Source organism: Spodoptera frugiperda, chromosome 24, assembly GCF_023101765.2.
Source record: "Spodoptera frugiperda isolate SF20-4 chromosome 24, AGI-APGP_CSIRO_Sfru_2.0, whole genome shotgun sequence".
NCBI lineage: Eukaryota > Metazoa > Arthropoda > Insecta > Lepidoptera > Noctuidae > Spodoptera > Spodoptera frugiperda.
Genome location: NC_064235.1, coordinates 5,189,109 through 5,212,376, shown reverse-complemented (window position 1 = coordinate 5,212,376; position 23,268 = coordinate 5,189,109). Strand labels below are relative to the sequence as shown.

The following is a 23,268-nucleotide window of genomic DNA, read 5'->3' as shown; positions in this document are numbered from 1 at the left end:
ATGCAGGAATCGAACCTATGACAATAGCGTCAATTGTTACCCACCTAGCTATACATTTATTATTTGGTGTAGAACTAAGCCACATGTGAATTAATTCAACAAACAAACACGCTGTCACGTCGTAATATTAGTTAAGAACATTGTACGAGTATCATATTTTTATTTTATTGAATGGATTATAAAATATGTGTGAATAGATAAGAGAATCTTAATGCGACCACTGACGCATAATTGTTACTGTATTTTTTAAACAGTCATTTATTTTGTTGTCATTACCTATATAGATAAATTATGTATAATCAATATCTACAAGCTACATAAATAATGATCTTAAATAATACTCAAGTCATGCTTACTATTGAGTATTGAGTAGTCATTGATGTTACACACAGCTTTATATGAATTGCCTGTTGATTCATCAACTAATTACATTTGATAAGTGTACTTACCTATAATTGACTGCCCTGTTGGTTGAGTGGTCGCAACTTGGGAGGTCTCGAACCCTGTGTGTGACCCCGAATTTGTGTTATAAGTCCCATGTAATAAGTACAGTGTGAGTAAATAAAAAACCTTCTTTTTCATATTTTCTTTATTGACTAAGATTACTTATCAAGTCTTAAATTTGAAGTTTTTTACAGAGTGATATGTTTTTATAGCTATACGTGTCGGAATTAGTTCTAAGGGCTTTATCTCATCGGGATACCACGGCGGTGTCCATGAGTCCACCAGGCCAGAGTGGATGCGTGACCAGTAACACTTTTTTTTACGTTTGATGGGTCGACGTTTGGCCGCTATCTCGCCTGATGGTAAGTGATGATGCGGCCTACGATGGAGCACGTCTGCCCATAAGCAACCTATTCACTCGGGCTTTGAAGACACCCAGGTTATATCCATCAGGAAACACAGACTTCGGCAAAGAATTCCACTCCTTAGCAGTTCGCATAAGAAAGCTTGAAGCGAAGCGCTTCGTGCGAGTGGGTGGGATATCTACCATGAAGCGGTGGCGCTTCATCGATTGTCTTGTGGTTCGATGATGGAAAGGACTTTTAGCTGGTTGCGCAACCAAGCGGATACCAGGTGAGTAATCTATAGAGCTATACAGCTTTCAACAAAATGCGCCGCTTATACACTTTTTGTGTGGCGGTGTGACTGGATGCATCGCCAATGGCGTCCTAATGAAATATAGTCCTAACATATATTATAACCATGAATCTCATCTACTACGAGTCGTGTAATATAGCAATCCCTATCTTTTACAACTAACTTAAAAAATAAATAAATATATTTACATTATATTTAGCATGTTACTTGTAAAATACTAATATAAATTATTAATTTACAACAGTGCGAGGTATTTTTCGAAGAGTAACAAAAACTCTTTGGTCCTTTGTTCGTTCGACAGCCTGTGCACGTTGACCTCCCCTGCTGGTGTCAGGAGAGCCTGAAATCAAAGATGGTTAATTAATAATTTATTTATAAAACATATCACATCGCTACCAGTTACAAACTACGCAATATGAGCTACGCAGTGCGTTCTACACACAACGAGTTACGCGCTACGTACTACGAACTACGCGCTACGCACTACGACTGACGCGCTACGCACTATAGAGCGACGCGCTACACACTACGAGCTACGTACTACGAGCTACGCGCTACGCACTACGAGTGACGCGCTACGCACTATAGAGCGATGGGCTACGCACTGCGAGTGACGCGCTACGCATTATAGAGCGATGCGCTACGCACTACGAGTGCCGCGCTACGCATTACGAGCTACGCACGAGCTACTCGCTAACGCGCCACAAATGATAAATGATATTAATTTCTGTAAATAGGTCATAAAATAACACTTTTACACGTCAATATTCCAAATAGCTAGATGAGGCTGATGAGGATGAGGCACGTACTACGATCTACGAACTACGCACTACGAACTTTGGCTGTAGTATTTCGCTATAACTGAAGTGTTAAGAGATTAAAACAATAGAGGAAAGCTGGTTAACATTTATCGGAGCCTAAAGGTAAGCGTCCACAGGTCCGCATCGTACGCATACCGTATGACGTCATCAGTACGCATCGCATGTAAGCATTGCTGATGATGCGGTCCGTACGATGCGGATCAGTGGACGCAGTTGCATGAGTTTCTATACAAGACAAACTAAAATCCGTTGCGTGCGATGCGTACGATGCGAACCTGTGGGTGGACGCGTACCTTAAATAGTAAAAATACTTGAATAATTTTACTTTAATTCAATATAATGTTACTTACAAGCGAATTATCGGCAGCTATACAAGCGCTTGCCACGGCGTCACCCGTCCACTTCGCATGTATGTCACTGTACGATAGTTCCCACTGCACAACACTCTCATCTTGAAGACATGCGAATATGCAGCACGGGTTTATATGGGACCAAGATAGTGATATTACTGATATCTGAAACCAATGGGAAATTAACTTTATGACAATGATGTATAAGGTTTATTATCAATTGATTAAAGCCAACGACTAAGTGTGCGCCAAAAGGAGGTTCTTTTTTAAAAATACCGACCGCTATTTATAAATTGTCGGATTTAATCAGATTTGTTTTTTTCTTTTTTTTACGGGAAATTAGGAAATTCTTGACTTCGCTTTGCCGTCCTGGCAGTAAGTGTGTTGGTGGCCAAAACGCAGACTTATCAACGTTAAAAAACGAACTAAAAGACCGACTTCAAAATACAAAAAACTAAAAACAAAACAAAAGTTAAAAACTAAAAAGCAACAAAGTAACTATTATTAGTACTGATAGGTTACTCAACCACTACTAGGTAAGAAGTCGAAAAGTAAAAATACTAAGAGCCCGCTTTTACAATTTCAAACCTTGTTGGTTGCCATAGTGATGCTATGTGTCAGTGACATAGAATTTTAACACATTTTTCGGAGTTCAAAACTCAAATCTAATCTAATTGCCAAGTAGGGTTTCCAGATTCGGATTGATAATTTCCTGGACATTTCTAAGGCCACAAACGGAATCTGAGTTTTGGTGCTCCATCCGAGACAAAACTTTAAAAGTAGGAATTAAGTAGGTACCTAGAACTCAACCTCCTCGCCCCTCAACGCACGCAGCGCTACTTGCAAGCATGTTACAAGGTTTGGTTTGACTTTTGCAGCCATTGTATTATATTTTTGTGAAAAAACTAGTATTTTTCATTCCGGGACAGCAAAGTAAAATTACTGGACACGGGACAGTCCCAGAAATCCCGGCCATCTAACAACCCTATCGTCAAGTCAAGCAAAGCGGCACGGCCGTATCATCCTTTTCTCGAAACCATTCAGGCCAATTTCGACCGCCTATAATTTGGTTGTGGATAAAACAAGAAGCCTGAATTGTCAAATAATAAGCAGGCATTGTACAAACATAGTATATTTCAATTTTCATAAAATTTGAACCAGTAGTGTAAGAATTATAAGTTGTGAAAGTTTCGAAATTTTGTCACTGACTGACTGACAGATCATCAAGCATAGGCATATAGACATAGAAGCTTCAAATTTAGAATACATTTAGTGTTTAGTACCTACATTAAGGGAAAAATCAAATATTTTATAACTTCGGTCCAGTTTTCTAGAAAAAATAATTGTAACCAACATGGATCTCAAAACTTTTTACGGTGAAAAACTGAGGTGATGTTTTAATGGGTAAAACTGGGTGAATAGACACAGGAATGGGGTGAATAGATGTTAGAACATTTTCCCAACATTTATTCACCCCACTTCTGTATCTATTCACCTCTCGAATTCTATTCACCCTTAAGTAAAGTTAAGTACGTTTTCTAAAAAAATCTACGGATTTTTCTATTTACTGAATATCACAAACTAATTATTACATTAGCTAGGTTATATTTGGGTGTAACCCTTAGAGCTCTTGATCTGCCGAATCCAAATCCTATTGCCATGTCGATACGGCCACCGTGGTTGACAAACTGCACCATTAGGTCCTAATACATAAGTAAAAAAATCCATAAAATAAAAATAAGTCGGGTATTCCTTCCTAACGCTATAACTCCAGAACGCACGAACCGATTTCCACGGTTTTACATTCGTCGGAAAGGTCTCGGGCTCCGTGAGGTTTATTGCAAAGAAAATTCAGGAAAAATCCAAAATAAAAAAAAACTTTATCTTTTAATACCCATTAGAAATGTTACAAAAATGGAAGCCATCTGTATCCTTACAACGTTCAGCGCTCTGATTGGCCGGCTTAAATAAACTAACCAATCAGAGTGCCGAACGCGCTCTCGTTTCGATTACTTTACACGTAAAGCAAACTCATACTAAAGGGTACTGGTGAAGAAACGGAGTTCGCAGGGTTTGCTAGTGTGATATGGAATAGATGGTTGAAAGCAAGTTTACCAAAGAAATATAAAAAGTATTCTAAAAGTAACGGGGAAAATGTCAATGGGAGGTAGTGTTTAAAGGGTGTTTTTTTGTCTGTTCGCTTTGAGGACCCTTGCCATCGGCTAGTATGATAAGACCCTTACCCTGGAGCTCTTACTAACGCTGCTACTGCCGATGTAGCGTCCTTTGTGATCCGAGTGACACTTCTCCATGTCTTTCGGTTGTATATTCCTGTAATAAAATATATATGACAGACGTTGTCCTGACTATTACAATTGAATATTATTTAATATTTGACACTGCGATGGTAACGCCGTCTGTCGGATCCAATGTAAAACATTCCAAAATCAACAACTACTAATAAATTAAAAATTAATTAAAGAAACATTGACCTGCAGTCCAAAGTAAGTAGAACCCTGTTTTCTAGCAAAGAACAAACGCTGATGGTTCCAGTGTCAGTGGCCGCCAGGAAGTAAGGCAACTGGTGGGAAGACACCTCTAGACAATTCACTGATGATGCGTCAGCTGCAAGTGAAATATTGAGGGTTTAAAGTATTTTAGTTAGGCGTTGGTCGTGTTTTCGATTCTATATACCTACATATATAGATATCGTCAAGTCTTCACTTGACTTTTCACAATGTGTGCTGTAAGTCCCATGTAATAGGTGGTGAGCACATTTCTAGACTCCATGCTATTTCTAGACTCCATACTACTGAGATTTTTTTTTAAAACCGAAAGAAAGTCCATAATACTTTGCTCGACCTGGGTCTCGAACCCTGGACCCCTTGTCTGACAATCGCAAATCTCAATAAGTGCCCTACAGTACACGTGCATCTCTGCCTATCCCTTAGGGAATAAAAGGCGTGACGTTGCGTTGCATTAGTTTCCACAATTGAATCCGTGGTTTAAAGTTTCGTTAACGCCTTTAGAATAACTCATAGCAAGCAAAATAATAGGAGAGTGATGTTTGAATAAAATTGTCAGGCGTTTTTAATTTTATACTAAAATCATCAAGAACAAGACATTCCACTTTTGTAAGAGCTATAGGCCTCCTCTATATAAAAGGAGCTTTAAAAGTATCTGCCACGGCCTTAATGTTCCTAATCTCAATCTTCCCAATCCCTGATTCCCAACAACCCTTAACCAAAAGGCCGGCAACGCACTTGGAATGTGTGTGTGTAAATGTGTTTCAAGTGTCCATGGGCGACGGCGATTGCTTACTATCAAGTGATCCATTTGCTTGTTTACCGGCTTATACCATAAAAGAATACTGTTCATAATAGATTTTAATCAATGCTGGGTGTTTTCAGGCATTGTCTTTTTTAATTTTTTTAAGGGGGATTTTATCTTAATAATGACTTGTCTTCTCCCACCTTGGGCGAGGCGAAAGAGAGTGTCAGACTCTTCTTAACTAAAAACCACCGGTTCCTACGCTGCCAGAACCCCGGTAAACCTGCTAGGTAATCTGCAGCTCCGGATTACTCATTTCTCCTCTATGGTCTAATTAAAAATATAACTTACTTGCAATACAAAAAGTATTAACTTTGACGGTACCAAGGATCCTCCTACAACACAGCACTTCACCACAATTCTTTGCAATCAAATAATAATCCCTATCCTTCCATTTTATAACTTTTAAATCACGACACACGACACCATTCTCCCAATTTTTCGACACATTTTTTTCAACTGACAACACTCGTTTAATTTTCCCGCTGGCAGCACTGGCCGGCCTGTCAATGTCAAAGTCTATTGACATGGCGGACTTTGGGCGGGAAACGACATTTTTAATTATTGATTTTTCTTGTTTTCTATTCAATATTCTGCGTTTTGCCGCGTGTAGATTGAAATCTGGTTTCGGATCTCCATTTTGGTCTTTTATTGGTACGTCTATGTGGTCAGTTAGAGTAATAGTTTGTAGTTTTTCTAGTTTCATCTTAGACCAGAATGCTTTGCCGATGTCTGGTGGTATAGTTTTAGATTTTTGTTGCACTATACACCATATTGATAGCACGCCTGTGGTTTGGAGGATGACAACCTAAAATGAGATAATGTGAATCGATTAGTTAAGATAGATATGACAAAGAGTTAAAATTGGTCTGTACCCTTAGTACGAGTTTAGCGAGAACACGTTCGGCGCTCTGATTGGTTGGTTTATTCGAGCCGGCCAATCAGAGAGCCGAACGCGTTCTCGTTTATCATAAACTCATACTCATACTGAAGGTACTGCTGCCGGCGGCGTCTATTCGTCATCGACCTACACAACAGCACTTCCATCCCCATCATACAGATGGTTGGCAGGCCACAACTCTGCACTTCTCGCGAAACTTTCTGCCTCGCACAGCAAAACTGTGGAATGAGCTATCGTCGGCGGTATTTCCGAACCGATATGACCTTCAAACCTTCAAGAAAAGAGCATACTCCTTATTAAAAGGTTACCTGTGACTCCTTTGGTGTTGCGGGTGTCCATGGGCGGCGCTGATCGTTTACCATTAGGTGACCTATTAACTCGTTTGTCCCCTATTCCATTAAAAAAATCTCTTGTGTTTGTGATCATAAGTGGGACAGTCAAGTTACAATACTCAGGTTTTTTTCGAAGGATTTCACATCATATTACACAAGAACAGCCTATAAGTGGCTACTGCTGACCAAAGGCCCTTCTCACACGGAGATACCATCAACCGAAATTCAACATTAACACCAAACACTTAGAGCTTAGAATCACATACCTGACCCAAAATCCTGCGCCCCCCTTCCTGGCTGACTATACAATGCGCGTCGCCAGTCACTTCCAACCCGACAATATGGTCTGTTAGTTCTCCATTGCTCATGTTGAAGGCACTGTTCGTATAGGCACACGACTGTAGCGCGCAATGTATGCAGGGCTGGAATTTAGAACATCGTCATGTCCATTGGTGAACATAGATTTAATAGAATATTTTTTTTAATATAGCACGGATATAGCTTGCATGGCTTGAAACTAGTCGAGTTCCTCGTCAAACAAATACGTGAGTAAGCCGATAACATAATAATCAATTTAATGTAGCATGGATTTAATATAGCAATAGATTTACTTCCATATACACAGGACTGCTTTAACATAATTAGCTAAATGTACTTTTAGCTATGCTACGACGATGTAATAGCTAAGCTATGAAACTATGTGATTGTTTACCCTGATACTAAGCTATGTAGCTGTGTGAGGAAGATGCGGAGCTCGAGTATGCGGTAGTAGGGAAGCCATCCATAGCACGCATCTTTCTATATAAAAAACATAGCTTAACTGTGTCCGTTTCCACCAGTGCTAAGCTATGTGTACCAATGAATACGATTAGTGAAAGCCAAACGCATCCACAGCAACGTAGCATAGCACATTTCTGGTGGAAAAAGCACCCAAGAAGTCGGTGGTTTTTCCTTTACCTTTTCCAAACCAGTGTTCCTATTCTTTTTATTCCATTCGCGATCTTTTTCTACCTCTGTCAGACCCTTCTCATTGATTTCTACCAATTTGGTAGGTTCCATTTCACTGGCAACATCGTCCCGCCAAGTCGGTTCCTCTGACAAATCCCATAGATGTACTGAACTGAAATTAATGTAAAAATATTATATTAGACATTTCCTAACACAGCTGAAATGAAAAACCGATGTCTACCTGAAATCTTTGGATTGATAATAATTTTTTTTATCTTTGCCCCAGATAGGATTTTCTTATGTCGTGGGTGCGTGACAGTCTATAGATTGACAGACTATAGAGTGACAGGCTATAGAGTGACAGACTATCAATTGACATGGGCTATAGATTGACAGACTATAGATTGACAGACTATAGATTGACATGGACTATAGATTGAAATGGGCTATAAATTGACAGACTATAGATTGACATGGACTATAGATTGAAATGGGCTATAGATTGACATGGGCTATAGATTGACAGACTATAGATTGACATGGACTATAGATTGACAGACTATAGAGGGACAGACTATAGATTGACAGACTATCAATTGACCTGGGCTATAGATTGACAGACTATAGATTGACAGACTATAGATTGACAGACTATAGATTGACATGGCCTATAGATTGACATGGGCTATAGATTGACATGGGCTATAGATTGACATGGGCTATAGATTGACAGACTATAGATTGACAGACTATAGATTGACATGGCCTATAGATTGACATGGACTATAGATTGACATGGGCTATAGATTGACAGACTATAGATTGACAGACTATAGATTGACAGACTATAGATTGACATGGACTATAGATTGAAATGGGCTATAGATTGACAGACTATAGATTGACATGGACTATAGATTGACAGACTATAGAGGGACAGACTATAGATTGACAGACTATTAATTGACATGGGCTATAGATTGACAGACTATAGATTGACAGACTATAGATTGACAGACTATAGATTGACATGGGCTATAGATTGACATGGGCTATAGATTGACATGGGCTATAGATTGACATGGGCTATAGATTGACAGACTATAGATTGACAGACTATAGATTGACATGGGCTATAGATTGACATGGACTATAGATTGACATGGGCTATAGATTGACAGACTATAGATTGACAGACTATAGATTGACAGACTATAGATTGACAGACTATAGATTGACAGACTATAGATTGACATGGACTATAGATTGACATGGGCTATAGATTGACATGGGCTATAGATTGACATGGACTATAGATTGACATGGGATATAGATTGACATGGGATATAGATTGACATGGACTATAGATTGACAGACTATCAATTGACATGGGCTATAGATTGACATGGGCTATAGATTACCATGGGCTATAGATTGACATGGACTATAGATTGACATGGACTATAGAGTGACATGGGCTATAGATTGACATGGGCTGTAGAGTGACAGTCTATACATTGACAGACTATCAATTGACATAGGCTAGTGATTGACATGGGCTATAGATTGACATGGGCTATAGATTGACAGACTATAGATTGACATGGGCTATAGATTGACAGACTATAGATTGACATGGACTATAGATTGACATGGACTATAGATTGACATGGGCTATAGATTGACATGGACTATAGATTGACATGGACTATAGAGTGACATGGGCTGTAGAGTGACAGTCTATACATTGACAGTGTCCGTAGACAGTGGCGATTGCGTACCATCAGGTGATCCGTTTGCTCGTTTACCGGTTTATATCATAAAAGCAGGTTGCCCAGCCAACGCGTCAACCTATGCATGTTGGGAGACTACTGACAAACGATGAAGGAAAACATCGCGAGGAAACCTGGGCTTATAATTTCTAATTGTTAGTTTAAAATCGCCAACCCGCGTTTAACAAACTTGGTGATTAATGCTCAAACCTCCTCCGTGTGAGAAGAGGCCTTTGGTCAACAGTGGCCACTTATAGACTGTTGAATGATGATGAATCAAAAGTTTACTTTTTTTTAAGAGAGAAAAATCATCTAATTTCTTCTCTCGCCAGGGCGAGGCGAGAGGGATCTGACTCTTACTGACTAAAAACCATCCCGTTCCTACTCCTGCTTTTCGAGCCGGAGCCCCGGTAAACCCGCTAGGTAGTCCGCAGCTCCGGAAAAGTTTAGTACTAAGGCTAAGTTATATCTACTTAGTACTTACCCATCATCCAAAGCCCCCACAAAGTATCCGTCAGAGCTACCTCGCAGTCTTCCTTTACACACGTCATCTACAGCTGTCAGTAGTTTTAACGGCTCTTGAGGGGCAACACTGGTGTTCCATAGACAAATCGTACACTTCTTTAACGCGGCATTCTGATCTGTCCTGTGCACTGTCATTAGCATATTTGAATTTGTATCCGAAAAGCACATTTTCGATATTTTCGTTTTTGACAAAAATGACATAGATTCTGCAGTAATATTCTTCGTAGAAATTGACACATAACCTCTACTAAAAGGTAGATTCGAAATATTCAAATCTGACAGTTCAGTGTTGCCATTATTCGCGTTCAGAATACTACTAATTCTACTCTCGTGTCTCTTTAAAAACTTGCCTAGTCTGTGGGAATTATAATCGTTGTTTTTTAATTTCCTTTTATAAGTTTCGTAGGGCAACATTTCATTGGGACCGACGCCATGTTTTTGTTCGAAATAAATACGTAACGGATCCATTTTGTAGCTCTCATCCGAGTTAATCTCATTATTAAGTTCAACATTTACATTATTTGCAGTCAAAAACGTGAATTTTGTTAAGTAATCTTCTGTATTTTTGCTATATTTTCGATTCACAACTTTCTGTTTAAAACAAATGTCATGTTTGGTGAACTCTACTGGATGCTGAGTCCATTTATGAGCTGATTCTATTTCATCTGTCTGTATTTCTTCTGTGATTCCATCTTCGAAGGTTTGTACGGCGATTTGAGTGTAATTTGATCTGCCAAACGTTGCCATGTAGAGGTCATAAGAAATAGGTTTCATTTCAAAGAGACTATATGACATTTCATGCAGTGTGATTATGCTTAATATATCCCTCGCGCGTTGTCTCAGTAATCACTTATAGGCTGTTAATGATGATGAATAAAAAGTTTAGTACTTTTTTTTAAAGGGGGAAAGTCATCTATTAACTTCTCTAGCCGGGGCGAGGCGAGAGGGAGTCCGATGCGCTTTTTACGTCGATTCTCTTTTGATTTTGTAAAGTCGATGAAGAGTGGTCTGAAAAAATTAGGATCATTATTTTTTTTAAACTATCTAGTGTTGTTTGAATGATCGTAAGCCTATCAGCTTAGCAGGTTGTTCCTAAGTCAATTCCGGGCAAAATTATTTATCAGTGGTAATTTAGAATCATACCTATCGTTTGTCAAAATTAAGAAGATATTATACGGTTGACTCACGTAGTTGTACGAATTTAGTGAGTTTTAGCGGCACGATCTTTGACTTAAAATTATGAGCTTCGCTTCAAAGCCATGAGGCTTGAAACTAGTCGAAAACCCTCGAACAATTACGTTAATACTAGCCTTAGCCTTGTATTTTAATTTATATGGATGAATAAGTACTAATGACTGCCTCGTTGGCCAAGTGGTCTCGGATTCGAGTGCCGATATAAAAAAAAAGTATAAAACGTTTGACCATTCTGTAATTCAAATCTAAAACTGCCGCAACTGCGGTCCCTCAAAAAGTAAAAACCCTTTTCACAAACCTCTCAATAACCTCAGTATGAACAGTCCTGATGCTAGACACGGCACTGGAACTACTCATCTCCTGGAACCCCTCGTCAGTTAAGGAGCTGGGCTTCTCCCCACCTTCCGCAGTCTCCAGGATAAAGTCCAGTACCACTGGCTTTAACTTGTTAGCTGAACGTTCACGGAGGTCGAAGTTACCTGTAGGAAATAAAGATACCATCTGTTATTTATGGATTTTTTCTGTTAGCCGAAGTGGATTCTCGTCTTGATAGCAGTTTATAGAGGGTAGGTGCCAATGCTTCCAAGTAGAATATTGTCTCCGGAGCTGCGGACTATTTAGCGGATTTCAGGGGTTTCGGTTCGAAAAGCAGGAATAGGAACGGTTTTTTTTAATCTCAATTTTTATTAGGGCTTTCTTCCTAATAGGAACTTGACAGCCCCATTATATGATACAAAAACAAAATATAGTACATAGAAAGGAACGGGGTTGTTTTTAGTTACTAAGAATTTGTCACTGCCTCTCGCCTCGCCCAAGGCGAGAAAATTCATTGGATGATTTTCCCCCATTTAAAAAAAAGTAAATGGCTCAGATAAAACTGACACCAATTGACTGTACGGTTGCTGTAAATAATTGTTGTTTTGGGTCTGAGTGTGATGTGAATCTGAATTCGTATGTTTGTAAACGCAAATGTGCCAAAAACTAGGAAAAATAAAAAGGTTATTGATAATTAGGTCATCCCTCATCTAGTTATTTTAGAGATTGACGCGTAGTGTTATTTTATAACCTACTAGCAAACTCGGCGAACTCCGTTTCGCCACCAATGATTTTCCCTGTTTTCCTGCTTTTCCCTTGATTTTTTCCTGAATTTTCTTTTCTAACAACCTCACGGAGCCCGAGACCTTTCCAACGAATGCTAAACCGTGCAAATCGGTTCGTGCATTCTGGAGTTATAGCGTCAGGAAGGAAAACCCGACTTATTTTTATATAATAGAAAATAACCTATTTTCAAAAAATAATATTATTTATCACGGTGTTTAACACCCGTGCCTTGCTGAGTAGCCTCAATTTAGTCGGACAAAGAACAAGATTTTTTGAGAATTATTAATGTTAACTCACCAGAATCAAGCATGCTCTCCTCATCCTTAACCTCCTTAGTTCCCTCTGGTTCCTCTCCATCATCACCAGCCTCCTCATCATCATGCTCCTTCTCATCAGGTCCACTGTCCTGCTGTTCTCCTGCAGAACTGTGATAGGAATCGAAGTCTGACTCGTAGCTCTCGAAGTCATCTTCATAACTTATGTCTTCATCACTTGGTACTTTCACTGGTGGTGGTGGGGGCTGAAACATCACATCACACACACATTAACACCCGTAACTCAGGTCAGTTATGATAATAATAAACAAGTATAAAACGGCAAAACGAAACGGCACGTATTGTGAGGAGGTTTCTGTCTCTGGAGCCCTAACCACCGGTACCTTGGACCATGCTCCCACTACTGGTCGGCTCCTATTTTTATATTTTTAAATATAATTTTATTTTGTATGTGTAGTATTTAAAAATGTAAATTTAGAGAATTTTAAAGAAATAAAGGAAATAACAAGTATTTGTAATATGGCATGGATTTATGTTTGTACCACGTCGTAAAAATATTGTAATTAACTTGTTAACTGTTTCCTACGTCATGGGTGACCGGTGTTGGGCTTTCTTTATCATCATCAATAGCCTATAAGTGGCCACTGCTGACCAAAGCCTCTTCTCACACGGAGAAGGTTTGAGCATTAATCACCACGCTTGGTCAATGCGGGTTGGCGATTTCAAACTTATAATATTAGAAATTATAAGCCCAGGCTTCCTCATCATGTTTCCTTCACCATTTGCATTGGTACTTGCCGTTGGTAGGGTTTCTAACTCTCATGCACGAGAAGCATCGAAGGCATCTTAGGTAATAAGCATAAGTCTATAGGCCTGTATCGTACGCATCACACGCATTACGTATGACGTCATCAGCACGCATCGCATATAGGCATTTCCGATGATGCGGTCCGTACGACGCGGATCAGTGGACGCAGTTGTATGAGTTTCTATACAAGACAAACTAAAATCCGTTGCGTGCGATGCGGGCCTGTGGACGCTTACCTTTACACCTCTGGACCACCACGACGTGTCACTTTTGGGAGTAAGAACCGTATTTTTTTTAAACATTGTCCCACATTAGGATTTTCTCCTGTGTCGTGGATGCGTTTACAAACATACAAGTTCACATACACATGACACCCAGACCCGAAACAACAATTTGTGGATCACACAAAGAGTTGCTCCGTGCGGGAATCGAACCCGCTACACGTTGCGTGGCAGCCGGTTGCCCAGCCATCGCACCAACGGTGCAGTCTAATTAATTTTAATCATACTTACTTTTTTACTCGACGTAGGTTTCTCATCCTCTAAATCAATATAAAAAGCTTTAGGCTTAGCACTGAGCCGCTTTGAGAGATTCATCATCTCCGCATTATTGTCTACACCAGTTAAAATCTTCACCTCACTCTCATCCAAAGTCCTAGTCTTTGTTCTTTGCCTTTCCTGCCCATCTTTTGCTATCTTTTCCTTATCAATCTTTACCTTTTCCTTAACCACACCTCTATCTTTATTATCTTTTACAAAACTATGTTCTTTTTTCAGATCCATATTCAATTTGCGTTTGACAATCGGAGAGTTGGCTGTAAAATCTCTTATTCTAGGCGTTGAAGTTAATCTGGACGGTTTTTCTACAGTTTTTGTCAGTTTTTTAGATCTTTCTGGGTTGAGCTCATTGGTAGATGATGTTGATTTTAGGAGATTAGCCATTGGCGATGCGGTGTTGGCGTTGTATGAAGTTGTTAGAGATTTTTTAGGTGCTTTCATAGTTGAGGAGGTAATTCTTTTCTTTTGCCCGTATATGTCGGCTGTAGACGATTTTTGCACGAAATTTCTTGGGGTTGCAGTACCGTATTTTGTTTTCTCATCTTGTGTCGGTTTTGGCGATTCATCCTTTGTTTTTCTGGTGTCTTTCTTGAGTGAGTCAGTTGATTTTTTAGCTGAAGTCTGCATTTTTGCTTAATGTGTGCTGGAAATGATGAAACGGTTATGTTAATGAGTTAGTTATTCGTGTTTTGATATTTTTTGGTCTTCATAGTAGAACTTTTTAAGTGTGGGAGAGAATGCTTCGGCACGAATGGGCCGGCTCGACCAGAATACGCAAGTATAGCAGTATTTTCCGTGAGTATTTTCAACAAAGTAATCTATCTGCCATTCAATTTCAAACTGTACTGTTTTGTAATAGAGTTGTTGATCTACGTATATTGTGTATTACTACACACTTCCACAGACAATCAATATGAAAGTGGATATGTATACGAAAATGAACTTTGGTAGGCACATTGTTTTAGGTATTAGGTTTAGGCTGCTTTTCCACCAGAGATGTGCTATATAGCCATGATACGAAGATGTAATAGGTAAACTGTTATTAATTTTCATAGTACTGTTGATTTTATTAATGGAAAGTGTCAAAAAGGTAGTAATCTATAAATCCATAGTAATTTATATTGTAGTTGCTGTTACCTGCGACTTCCCTCGCAGTGTCAATGGAAAAAAGTAGCCTATCACATCGCAAGTGCGGGTTTGCGGACGGCGAGCAAGGGTAGCTCACCGCCCGACCATAACCAGACCAGACCAGTGCAGCGCGTCGCGTTCCGCGCGCGTATCAATGAGCCATCAAACCACCACAGATGGGGCCCGGTAGGTGATAGGCTGATGCCTGATCCGGAGCTGCGGACTATCTAGCGGGTTTATCGGGGCTCCGGCTTGAAAAGCAGGAGTAGGAACGGGGTGGTTTTTAGTCAGTAAGAGTCTCCCGCTCACTTCGCCCAAGGCGGGAGAAGACATTGGATTTGAAAAGCGTTATTTCTCTTTGGTTTTCTTTGAGGCCGTGGTATCACTCCGGTCGAGCCGGACAATTCGTGCCAAAACATGGCTCTCTCACACTTACACAGGAGCAGGAACGGGGTGGTTTTAGTCAGTAAGAGTCTGACACACCCTCTCGCCTCGCCCAAGGCGGGTGAAGTCATTAAACAAAAGGTGTGCTTCTCAAAAGACGATGTATAGCTATTTTTCTAAAAAAACACAAAATAAGTACATACTTACATACATAAAAATATTTTTTTTATGATAAGCCCTTTAAATGGAATTATAAGTAATATATGGTCATCAAGATTAAATAATAAAATCGAACACTGGGTCATTTTAGGGGCAAATTCTGAAAAAATACGCAGATACAAAACTCCAGAGTTAGGGAGGGGGTTAAAAATGATGTCACCCTGTCCCCTACTTACCTATATTTGACAATCGATCACCGAATGTCGTCACGTGGCGAAATCGCAAAGCATAACACTACTTCATGAATAAATTATTACCCAACCACTCCTTACCTTGACATAATTTTTCGAAAAAACACACTTTTCACAAAGATTTTCTTTCACAAAAACCTTTAATTTTTATATTAGTTTATTCTTTTATTAGTATAATATACTGAAAGTGTTTAAAACGTATTAATTACGTGTGTTTTCTCGCGTGAAATGCGCGTTGTGACGCGAGCTGTACACAACTGGCGTTGTCATGGAAACCAATTTTTCAAACATGTCAAGTCAACTTCGGTAGGTTCGGTGAGAATTTAAGCGCGAGGAGATTTTTTTGACGTTTGGACTGCCTCGTTCGATTAAGGAAATATGAATGCTGTTCATAAGGTCTTGGCTTTGATACTTGGGTCGCGAAATATTATAGTTTTCATAACGGTGAAGGACAAGATTGTGAACAAACCTGGGCTTATAATTTCTGATTATAAATTTGAAATTGCCAACCCGCATTGAGTTATCGTGTTGATTAAGGTATCAGAGATGTGCTATGTAGCTATGCTACAAAGATGTAATAGCTAAGTTGTGATACTAAGCTATGTAGTTGTACGAGTAAGTGTTATGAAGATGCGACGCTGCAAATTAGCTGTGCGAGGAAGATGCGCAGCTCGAGTATGCAATGTATCGATAGTAGGGAAGCCATTCATAGATATTTAAATATTAATAAATCCAATATAATAAAAAACATAGCTTAGCTGAGTTCTTTTCCACCAGAGCTTAGCCAAACGTATTCACAGCAACGTATCACAGCACATTTCAGATGGCAAAGCAACCTAATGCTCAAACATTCTCCGTGTGAGAAGAGGCCTTTGGTCAGCAGTGGCCACTTATATGCTGTTGATGTGTGATGTTTGTGAATATTTCATCATTCCTTATGATGCATGATAGGCCTCCCTTTCCATTACACAAAGTCGAGATATTACACTATACCAAGAGATGATATTGATGAGCTATCACCAGATTAAACAAGCAGTACAAATACTACTTTAAGATAAAGAAATATAAAGTCATTCAGTATTTAATTCTGATAAAGAATTGCGTCAGTCAGGTGTTTTCTCTAAAGTATGATTACGGATAGCGGTTTTTCATACAAGCTTATAAGTTTTGTATTGAAATATTGAATGATTACTTAAACTATTCCTTAGTAACGATTTAAAGGACTGGGTTAAATAACCATTAAATGATTCTGAGTACGGTGGTAAGTGTAGGAGAGCCATGCTACGACACGAATGGGCCGGCTCAACCGGAGTAATACCACGGCCTAACAGAAAACCGACGTGAAATCTTCTAGTAACTACGGTTGTAATTTTAGAGTATCTTTTTGCTAGTATTAAAGTAGACTATAATCTTCGATCTGTAGATAATAAAATAAGCGTAAAACCGACGTGAAACAACGTTTACCTCGTGTTTCGTAGTGTAAGTGAGGTTACCGGATACCCCCCCTTCTCAATCCTCGATTCACCAAAAACCTTAAATTCCTAACCCTCAAAAGGCCGGCAACGCGCTTGTAATACCTCTGGTGTTTCGGGTGTTCATGGGCGGCCATGCATGGTCTGTTGCGTGGCTGTACCAAAATAAAACTAGTTTATTAGCTTGGGGTGATGTCTGATCCGGAGTTGCGGACTACCTAGCGGGTTTACCGCAGCTCCGGTTCGAAAAGCAGAAGTAGGAACGGGGTGGCTTTTAGTCAGTAAATGTCTGACACTCCCTCTCGCCTCACCTAAGGCGACAGAAGTCATTGGATGATTTTCCCCCCTCAAAAAAATAAAAAAAAATAAATAAAAAACTTTCATTAGCTTATACATATGAAAAATCGTGATAGGTAAGTCATACTCACAAGACTTAGGTAATAAATAGGCATTCTTGCAAATGCTAGAGTACTACTTATTTATAAAAAAAAATGTGTCGACTCATGCTGACTAATCGATGTATTCAAAACCAAACCTTATTCAATCGAATATTAAGATTATTTTACTTAATTGTTTTGGTAAGAGGTGTAATCTGTTTAGTAGTATATTATTATTTGATTGTTGGTCGAGAGGATAATGGTGTCTCGGGTTCGATTCTGTGGTCAGGCAAAGTATGTATTGAGATTATTTTCTGAATAAGGCCTACTGGTCGATCCACGAAAAGCAGGAGTAGGAACGGGGTGGTTTTTAGTGAGTAAGAGTCTAACACTCCCTTTCACCTCACCTAAGGTGGGAGAAGTAATTGGATACTTTTTCCCCCATAAAAAGACCTGACGGGATGCCGGGGCTCTGGCTAGAACGGCAGGTGTAGAAACGGGAAAATTTTTAGTCAGTAAGAGTATAATACTCCCTCTCGCTTGGTGGGAGAAGTCATTGGATGATATTACACTCTAAAAAAACAACAAACTACTGTACACGTTGCGTCATTTGACAAAAGATTAAAGATTAATGATAAACAAAAACGGAATTCATTGATTACTGTAGATAATTATAGAATTACATCATACGTAATTATCACGCTAGTTTTTTCACGTGAGTAGGCTAAATATGTCTGTTACTAAGGCCGACGTAAAATATAAAATTTCTATCAAAATCAGTCTAGCCATTTTAGAGATTAGCCGGAACAGATATTCAGAACATCAGACAGGCAAAAATTATATAATTATAATTAAGTATATTCAATAGCAGCACGACAATCGCCGCGTCGTATGTCGCGAAAAGCTGCTCATGAAAATGAGCCTCTCAATTTTTGGAGAATGATCTGTTTTCAACTAACCATAGTGACATGTAGGAGAGGCATGCTTGGTCACAAATAGGCGGCTCGACCGGAGTGATAAAACGGTGCTATAGGAAACCGACGTGAAACAACGCTTGCGTTGTCATTGAAAGGGGGCAGAAAGTAGAGATAGTTTGGGTCAGATTATAATCTCAATGTCGTCACTAACCCTTTAAGTGATAAGTAGGATATCAAACAAAAAGTTTTAAGGCTTATCAATGATTTCATCAAAATATTTCATTGCCTCATTTTATAACGAAACAAATGATCGAAATGAAATCAAAAACGTCGATAAGCTGATATTTTTAAGTAGATTACTAATCTATAAATAGAATTATTTTCCTATACGTAATTTTGAGTAATAATTGTTAAGAGATAATTAAAATAAGCGTAGGCCGGCTCAACCGTAGTGATACCACGGCCTCACAGAAAACCGACGTGAAACAACGCTTGCGTTGTGTGAGTGAGGTTACCGGAGACCCAATTTCCCACTTTCCCAATCTTCCTAATCCCCAATTCCCCAACAACCCTTAAAATCCTAACCTCCAAAAGGCCGGTCACGCACTTGCAACGCCTCTGGTGTTTCAAGTGTCCATGGGCGGCAGCGATTGCTTACCATCAGGTGATCCGTCTGCTCGTTTACCGGCTTATACCGTAAAAAAAAACTATCCGTTAGATAATCAAATGATGCCATAACATAGGAGTTTGTCATCATCGTGTCACGCGGGCAATTTGGAAGACTCGGGCAGTACTAGGTGTTAATGAATGAAGCAAATATACTCAGCTATTAGCTTCTATTTATATATATATGTATATATTTTTATGAAACACGCCGAACGAAACGATAGCAGACGTATCACCTGATGGGAAGCAATCACCGCCGCCCATGGACACTTGAAACACTAGAGGCGTTACAAGTGCGTTCCCGACCTTTTGGGGTTTAGGAATTTAAGGGTTGTTGGGAAATCGGGGATTGGGAAGGGGGTAATTGAGCTTCCGGTAACCTCACTCACACAACAGAAGCGTTATTTCACGTCGGTTTTCTGTGAGGCCGTGGTATCCATATCACTCCGGCCCATTCGGCCGAAGCATGACTCTCCCATACTTAAACAAAAATATGGGGTGTTCAAAAATACGCTTTATTTTAGTCAGGTAAAAAGTTAATTTCATAGGTAAAGATCTAATATTGTAATACTACTTGAAAGATAACATCAAGTGTCATTGAAACAGATTTCTGCAATTACTTTATATACTGATAAGATTAACCATTTACAACTGTGCTACAAAATATACAAAACCGCATATCAAAGTATACTATTTTCACTATACTCTTTATTCAATTTTCCACCTTGATGTAAAAGGAATAATGTTGATAATGGTATACGTGTTAGGTGAAGCTTGAAGTGCTGTTGCTATGAATCTGTTTATTCGATTTGCAGCCTTAATATGAATAAGAATAAAGTAGATAGTGGTGTGAAGTTTAGGTGGATTTGCTGTAGTCTCGATTTTACTTGGAGGCTAGACAAATAAGGGTATTTATATAATTATGTCCTAGAAATAGATAAATACTAGTATTACATAATAATTATGTTGTTTACTATGTATAGTATGTACTTTACACGACTGCCGAACAACTACTGGTAAACGAGCAGACGGATTACCTGATGGTAAGCAATCACCGGCGCCCATGGACACTTGAAACACCAGAGGCGTTACAAGTGCGTTGCCGGCCTTTTGGGAGTTAGGAATTTAAGGGTTGTTGGGGAATCGGGGATTGGGGAGATTGGAAAGGGGGGGTAATCTCTCTCACACAACGAAACAACGCAAGCGTTGTTTCACGTCGGTTTTCTGCTCGGCCGTGGTATCACTCCTGTCGAACCGGCCCATTTGTGCTGAAGCATGGCTCTCCCAAAACTTCTCAATTCTCAAATCTCTAACTCACAAAAGCCCAGCAATACACTTGTTGCTAACTCTTTTAGAAGACGGCAGTTTCCTACTAGTCAAATTCAATATTTTTATTGAAATGACAAAAACGTTACTTTTCTATAATTGTAGGAGATCGCAACTTATGACGTCATAATTTTTTTGCGTCAAGTAGCATACTTCATAATTTTTATTAAACAGAAATGAGCCGGTAAACGAGTAGACGTATCACCTGATGGCAAGCAATCGCCGCCGCCCATGTACACTTGAAATACCAGAGGCGGTACAAATGCATTGTCGGCCTTTTGGGGGTTAGGAATTTAAGGGTTATTCTTAGGGAATCTGGGATTGGGATTATTATATTGTTAAAAGTCAAAATAATTTATTTTTGACCTAGCAAGCTACCCAATTGTGGGTGTTCATAGGCGACGCTGATTGCTTACCATCAGATGATCCGTCTGCTCGTTAACCGGCTTTTTGTATAAAACAAAACAAAAAACTGGTTGAACATATTTCATAACGATTACACTACGATGTCTGTTTCACTCAATGGCAAGTTCTAATAGCATTGTAACCTACTCTAATCTGTCTATTTACGTCATTTGATTTACGACTGTGTATACAATAGAGAATAGAGTTGAAAATCCAGTGAATAAAATTGACAGATTAGTGTATGTTGATCTGCTGGCGAGTAATAATATGTTAAGGTACGGGAAATCATCAATTTGTAGTATAAAGAGTCTTGCATACTGTTTTAATATTAGCCACATTTATGTATGTATCTTCTCGTAACTTTTTCCGCATAGACTGTTGATGACGCTACCATATTCAAAATTGATTAATATTGATTCTTTAGGTAAGTTCAGTACTTAAAATTATAGTAAATCACTACATAGTATATAGTATAAAACAAAGTCGCTTTCTCTGTCCCTATGTCCCTTTGTATGCTTAAATCTTTGAGACTACGCAACGGATTTTGATGCGGTTTTTTAATAGATAGAGGGATTCAAGAGGAAGGTTCATATCTATACTAATATTATAAAGCTGAAGAGTTTGTTTGTTTGTTTGTTTGTTTGAACACGCTAATCTCCAGAACTACTGGCCCGATTTGAATAATTATTTTTGTGTTGAATAGTGCATTTATCGAGGAAGGCTATATATAGGCTATAAAACATCACGCTTTGACCAAAAGGAGCCAAGCAGGGCGGGTGAAACCGCGCGGAAGCAGCTAGTGTATAATACTTGTATACACCTCACTCATACAACGAAACACAACGCAGGCGTTGTTTCACGTCGGTTTTCTGTGAGGCCGTGGTATCACTCCGGTCGAGTCGGCCCATTCGTGCCGAACCATGGCTCTCCCACACTTAATAATAAAATTATACCTTCTGCGAAACAGTTATGCTAGCTAAGGTGAAGGCGGGGTGCGTGAGGGAACGAACCTCCTCTTGCCCCAGACCTCGCGAGAGACACTCCGGTCATCTCCCTCCTCAAAAAAAACTATAACCGGTCTTCATCCAAAAATTTGGACCAAGAAGGATTGAGATCTACGTCTTTTTTCTTTCTTTTCTTATGGCGTTTCTATCAAAAACCGGATCGCCTCTTAGCTGCATGCATTAATATCAACTCGCTATAGATTATAATAATAATAGCTACTTATCTGTATTTTAAATTGAATTTGTAAATGTGTTGTTAAGCGTAAAGCTCAAAAAAACCTCTAGCATGACTTGAAACTAGTCGAGTTCCTCGTCAAACAGTTACCTGAGTAAGCCGATAACATAATAATTAATTAAACACAGAAACAGTTGAATTAAAATTGATAATAATACAATGTAAACGGAACACTGGTAAAAACGAGTTTTATATTCCAAAACTTAAGGAATTCAGTGTTAATTTTATGTAATAATAGTTGTAATCAACTGCTTAAGGCTGATGTTGCATGAATAACACGAAAACTAAAACGATTAAAAGTATAAAAACAATTGTGCTCCATCTTCGGCCACATCTTCGCTTCGCCGTGATGACAGTAAGCGGGTTGGTGGCCAAACGCAGACTTATCAACTTAAAAAAAAAAACGATATAAACTTTGTGGCGTTTTTCGGGAGTGTTCCTTTGTGAATAAATTTGTTTGTTTGAACAAATTCTTTAAATGCAATTACAAAAACAATACGATACAATTGAACAATAAAAAGTAGCCTATGTCTTATTCCAGACTATAGTCTACCCCTGTACAAAATTTCATCCCAATCTCTTCAGCCGTTTTGACGTGATTGAGTAACAAACATAGGTACACACAAACTCACAACCTTTCGCATTTATCATAAGTATAAAGTAAAATTAATTATAAAATAAGTAAGATTATATTAATAAATCCTTATTAAATACTTTTGTAACTATAATTTAAAAACATAAAGTAGGTATCATTGGGTTTTTTTCGGTTTTTCCAAAATTTCTCAGTAGTAGCACGGAGTCTGGAATTGTGTCCAGTATATGGCAATAGGCTCACTCTCTATTACAAGGCACTTATAACACAAATGGTGAAAAGTGTGTGTACATTGTATAGCGGCATTACGTGTCCTCCACTCTCCTCTACTCCACTC

General features: G+C 39.0%; 1 protein-coding gene across 1 annotated transcript; it reads right to left on the bottom strand.

Moving 5' to 3' along the window:
* Nucleotides 1–896: 896 nt before the first annotated feature.
* On the bottom strand, nt 897–14,648 carry LOC118278443 (uncharacterized). Its single transcript, XM_050703837.1, is given in 12 exon segments — nt 897–1,441; nt 2,273–2,437; nt 4,516–4,603; nt 4,765–4,897; nt 5,894–6,410; nt 7,102–7,257; nt 7,793–7,955; nt 10,040–10,937; nt 11,039–11,088; nt 11,573–11,753; nt 12,673–12,879; nt 13,967–14,648. Coding segments are annotated over 12 exon segments (3,339 nt in total). The 5' UTR covers nt 14,643–14,648; the 3' UTR covers nt 897–1,336.
* Nucleotides 14,649–23,268: the final 8,620 nt, after the last annotated feature.